The sequence below is a fragment of the Lolium rigidum genome, chromosome 2, assembly GCF_022539505.1.
Source record: "Lolium rigidum isolate FL_2022 chromosome 2, APGP_CSIRO_Lrig_0.1, whole genome shotgun sequence".
Taxonomy (NCBI): Eukaryota; Viridiplantae; Streptophyta; class Magnoliopsida; order Poales; family Poaceae; genus Lolium; species Lolium rigidum.
The window spans coordinates 114,699,349-114,705,056 of NC_061509.1; the positions used below are offsets into that span (position 1 = coordinate 114,699,349).

General features: G+C 49.9%; 1 protein-coding gene across 1 annotated transcript; it reads left to right on the forward strand.

The window, feature by feature from the left end:
- Positions 1-1,171: 1,171 nt before the first annotated feature.
- On the forward strand, positions 1,172-4,047 carry LOC124692262 (probable sodium/metabolite cotransporter BASS3, chloroplastic). Its single transcript, XM_047225588.1, has 5 exons — positions 1,172-1,606; positions 1,704-1,799; positions 2,059-2,365; positions 2,481-2,728; positions 3,441-4,047. Exons 1-5 carry the CDS (start codon positions 1,218-1,220, stop codon positions 3,676-3,678), a joined length of 1,278 nt encoding a protein of 425 aa, XP_047081544.1. The 5' UTR covers positions 1,172-1,217; the 3' UTR covers positions 3,679-4,047.
- The last annotated feature ends 1,661 nt before the right edge of the window (positions 4,048-5,708 follow it).

Genomic DNA, 5,708 nt, shown 5'->3' on the forward strand with positions numbered 1-5,708 from the left:
CCCCAAGTCCGATTCACCGGACTAGGCGACGCGCCACACTGTCGTTATCATCTTGAAGATGTTGTCTTGGCCATCTTGAGGGAGGCCGATGTAGCATTTGGAGTCTTGGGCGATCTGTTGTGATGCCGACATTTGCCACTGCCCGAGGCTGGGGCTCTTGGGGCGCAATGTACGACATGGTGGACACAACTTGGTCGGCGTCATTCTCTAGTCCGTCAGGACCCTGCTTTCTTCTCGCCGTCTCTTCTAAGCGCATGGAAGGAGGTATGTTGGTCCTAGCGGCCTCGGAGTAGAGGTCGGGCATCAGTGGTGTCTTGCTTGGTTCGTGATGCGGCCCGGAGGCTATGTGCTCCTTCCCTCGCCACTTGTGGTTGGATGTTGGGCGGAGCGGGTCGTTTATCATCGAGTTTGTAGAGGTTGTGTTGTTTGCTGCTCCGCAATGTATCGTGCTGTTGGTGTGGATTTGTAGCCTTCTTGACATTGTTTCAGCTGTCTTGGCCTTTCTTCTATATGATTGATAAACCTTCGACTTATATGTGAATTTCCGCATGCCACATGCTTACATTTGAGGCATTTTTTAAGGATCGTAGCACTGGACTAATATTGTAGTGGTGTTTTGGAGACCGAACTACATGTAGCTCTTTATTTCCGAACACTTAAAATTCGTATTTCAAAGTTAAAAAAAATCCGAAGTAAAAAATCTAGGGGTAACCAATGATGAATGCTACAATTGTGTGAAATATCAATATAAACTGATATGTATTCTACGCTACACGAAAATGATAATATCCGAGAAATTTTATAGTATTCAAATGTGCACTATTCACTATAAAATTTGCTAGAATTTATATTTTTGTGTAGCCTAGAATATAAAGCAGTTTGTATTGAGATTTTACACGATTGTAGTATACATCATTGACTATCTCTAGAATTTTATTTCAAATTTTAGAAACTTTGAAACACGAATTTTAAGTGTTTGCAAATAAAGAGCTATGTGTAGCTCGGCCTTCGTTTGAGGTTTCCCTATACATTTCCTCTATATAATTTGTAAAACTCAACATTTGGCTAAAAATATACACTTGCTTTTTTTTCAACGGAGGCAGTATTTTCACATGGTTTATTCGCAGCTTTAAACGTGGCACCTCCGTTCTATCTTCCAAGCGCCCACGCCCCTCCTCGACCTCCCAATCCGATTCACACAGCCTCTCGCCATCGCCATGTCCGTCGCCCTGGCGGCCGCCTCCTCCTCCTCCTCCTCTCGCTACCTGCCGGGCCACGCCAACTCGCCCCACCACGGCCACCCTCTCCGCCGCGTGCGCTTCATCTCCTCTCCGCCGCAGCCGTGCGCCTCCCCATCGGCGCTACTTTGGCGGCGGCCGCCCCAGGCGGAAGCGCCCGCTACCTTCTGTTCCGCCCCGACGCTTGGCCGTGTCGGTTGGCCGCGTCGCGAGGGGAACGCCTGGCTACTCTCTTTCCGCGCTGAAACCGATGCTTCCTCGTCGGCCGAGGGGGACGGGGACTCCTCGCAGGCGGTCTCCGCGCTGCTTCCGGTCGTCGTCGTCGCAACCGCCGTCGCCGCTCTCGGAAACCCTGCCACCTTCTCCTGGTGAGCAAAGCAGCCGCTGGACGCTTTGAGAAGATTTGTTTGGCTTGGAATCTTGGACATCTAGCACATGTCACTGATTATTGTAACTCTTCTGTAGGGTCTCCAAGGAGTTGTACGCACCTGCACTCGGAGGCATCATGCTGTCCATTGGCATCCAACTATCCATCGACGATTTCGCGCTGGCCTTCAAGAGGTCTCTCTCTCTCTCTCTCTCTCTCTCTCTCTCTCTCTCTTCCGTTTTTTGCCTTCTATTCATTCACCCAAGGTCACAGAGCATGCCACACCTCCTTAGCTGTCGGGCAGCCCAGCTGCAAGTGTGCCAGCCAGCCGCTTCGTGGCACGGTGGAAGGTGCCTGTAGCTTCGTCCTAGGCCGACGTACGGCCTGTCAAGGAAGGAGTCTTTAGCTTAGAGCTGAAGCCATTGTTTGTCTGTTCCTGTGTTGCATTTCCAGGCCGGTGCCGTTGTCAATTGGCTACATGGCACAGTACATGCTCAAGCCTCTGTTGGGCATGCTGATCGCAAGGGTGTTCAAGATGCCATCAGCGTTCTTTGCCGGTTTCATGCTTACATGCTGTGTCTCGGGTGCGCAGCTTTCGAGCTATGCTAGTTTCCTCGGGAAAGGAGATGTTGCGATGAGTATTCTGCTGACAAGCTACTCGACCATATCTTCGGTGATTGTGACGCCTGTTCTAACCGGATTATTGATTGGTTCAGTGGTTCCAGTTAATGTAATCGCGATGGCAAAATCTATTTTGCAGGTAATGAAACTGTTGGTAATCCCTAGCAATAGTGGATTCTTTCTTGCATTCCATATATTCTTGCTTATGAACATTGCCTTTTTTGTGATTATGACTGTGATTTCCTGCTTGCCAGGTGGTTCTTGTTCCTGTGACACTAGGTCTCCTTCTGAATACCTATGCAAAACCAGTGGTGAATGTCATACAGCCAGTAATGCCATTTGTTGCTATGATATGCACATCACTTTGTATTGGGAGCCCTCTTGCTATAAATAGGAGTATGCTCCTCTCATCACAAGGACTCATGTTACTTCTTCCCATAGTGACTTTCCACATTGCGTCCTTTGTTGTTGGTTACTGGGTTTCCAAGTTGCCCGAGCTGAGGTAATTTGATACTGAAATAAAACTTTATCCGTTCTTCGTGTTCCTCTTGCATCACTGTTTGTCCTTGATCTTGCTAAAGCATAATTCAATGTTATTTTGAATCTCTTTGAATTGTGATGTATCTGAGTTATTTATTTTCTCCAATGCTTCTATTTGTTAGCTCTGCCAAATTCATGTATACTTGTATATGCATTCTATTGGGTATCTTGACCTATTTCAGAAAAAGAAAAGCAGTTTTTACTTCTGTTGTTAGCTCCATCCTTTTGACATAACTTTAGTGAAGTACTTCCATTTACAAAAAAAAACATGGTAATGTATGTTATACATATCATAACTTCATATGTTCTCTTAATGTCCATGGAAGTCTTCGGGTCCTGTATTTGTATTATTATTTTAACTGAATTACCCTATTTAATTGCTAGCTAATTATAAATACTGAGCGTTATTTGTTGGCCAAGTGGATAGAATTAATTTGCATAGTTTTGGAAAATAGTGGCCATGATGAATGTCGATAAAATGCTCACCATCCTGATAAATGACCTGTTATTGGCAGTATTTACTAACTTAATCCTCTGTGTGGAAAGGTAAACTAGTATCATATTAGCATTTGGTTCTTCTGCTACATTACATTCTAAATTAGAAATCATTACTGTCTGACAGCCATACTTTGTTGATGCCCTTTCGCTAAGTTTCTTGTTGCATTTGCTTGCAGACAAGAAGAGCCTGTTTGTAGGACTATTTCATTGTGTACTGGAATGCAGAGCTCCACCCTAGCAGGACTTCTTGCTACCCAATTTCTTGGAATCAGTCAAGCAGTTCCTGCAGCATGTTCCGTTGTTGTCATGGCAATATTTGGTTTGACTCTTGCATCATACTGGGGAAGTGGCCTGCGAATAAGAGATGTTCCTTTGAGATTATTTCCTCAAGCTTCCTCTGGCGCGAGATCTTAAGAAGTTGTCAGATTTAGCATTGGAATTCCTTTATGTGGACCCTACCCTGGATGGGAAAATCGTCGACCGTTTGGGGTTGCAGTTACAGTAGCGTCACGTACCTCACCCGGCACGAGGTAAGCCATAGCTACAAAAACAGACCTGCAGTTTGCAGACTGTGCAAGATACAATCAGCGGTGAGTAGAACCTCGCCACAAGAGCCATTAGCATCGCCGCATATGGTGGAAGGATAATGAGATGGAAGTCATATATCATGCCATGTCCAGTAGGTTCCATTGATGGGGTCTCTTTAGTTTGTGTGTGTGTGTGTTTGTAGATTCTAGATATAGTAGACACATTGGTGATTCTTATACACCTGGTACAGAGTCATATAGGTAAGGGCATCTCCAGCGGGGCGACGCAAACGGACGCTGAGCGACCGTTTGCGTCCGCCGGGCCGAAAAATGCGTCTAGTACCACCTCCAGCGGGGCGACGCAAAGTGACCGGGTCGTCCACGGCGACGCAAACCTGGTCCAAATATGCGCATCGGATGCGTTCTGCGGACGCTGCACGGATGCGCAAAGTGTCCGCTCGCGTTTGGCGGACGTTTTCTCTGGCCCGCCTGGCAGTGATCCAGCGTCGATGCGTCTTCTCCGCCGCATACTGGCACCGAGGCGTCGCTTCGGCAGTCTGCGGCCGCGTAAATGGCGATGCCTCGCGTGGCGCGCGGCCGTGGCCTACCTCTGCGCACGTAGTAATGGCGATGCCACGCGTGGCGAGGGCCTGCCTCCGACCTATATAAACAGGGGCGCGAGCATCTCATCTCCTTCCCACTAAATCATAGCCGCCTCATAACCTCCACCGTAGCGCCGCTGCCGCTCAGCCTCCATCGGATCCACCATGAGCAGCTCCGGCCGCGGCCAGGCTGCCGCGCCTCCACCTCCACCTCCCCCGGCCTCGAGCTCCGACGAGGAGTTCGACGACGACGACAGCACCGACGACCTCCTCGACCCGGTCAGGGACGCCGTGGCCCTGGCTCTCGCGGAGGAGGAAGCAGAGGAGGAGCGGGCGGCCAGTGACGGAGCCACGTTCTAGCTGTGTAGTCATTTGACTACACAGGTTTTTAGGTACATAGGCTGAAATTATACAGAAAACTCTGAGAAAATCGTATAAATAGATATATTTGACTACACAAGTATATACTGACTACACAAGTCTAATGTCCTGGCTCCGCCACTGCGGGCGGCCCATGCGGCGGTCGACGCTGAGGCCGGAACAGCTGCGGTCGGCGGCCGCCGCGGCCCGCAGAGGACTCCGACTCCGATATATCATGGTCTTCCGATGACCCTGATGCACCTACCCAGGAGGAGAGGGCGGCGGAGCAGAGGGCTATCGTTGAGTCTTTCGAGACGCTCAAGGACGACGCCGCCAACGCAAGGCTGGAGCAGTGCTTGCAAGAGGACGTGGCGGCGCACCGAGCTATAGCGGCCGCACGGGAGGCGGCGAAGAAGCAGGCGAGGGAGCGACGCAACGACGGGGCCGACCCGTCTGGAAGCAAGTAGTCTAGGCTTCTAGATCTACTTTGTATAGTTTTTATGCATTTAAATGTACTACTTTTTATGTTCTTAAATATGTTGTAAATCTAAAAATGGGTCGCCCGGGGGAGCACACAGAAGCAAACGGACGCGCGGACCACTGTTTTTATCTGCCCTGAGTTTTATGTCGAAATTACGAGGGCTGCCACCGCCAAGTCCTTTCGAAACGTTATCCATCGAATTGAAAAAAGTTGAGCCCTTCATCCCCGCACTAGCGCGTTCCCCTCAATCCCCGAATCTGCATCGAGTTGCAGGTTGCTCCCGGCCGTGGCGCGTAGGCGTTTCCCTTTACTCCGAGGACGGGTGCGAGGGATTGGCCCGTGTCCCAGTGGAGAGGCTGGGGCCTTTCGCGGTGGCTGAGCTCGCCGCTTCGTGGTGCTCGACCCCCTCCCAGACGGCAGCGAGCGCCGCAGGGTTCCAAATTTCGCTGGAATCCGCATCTCCGCTGCTCGTAT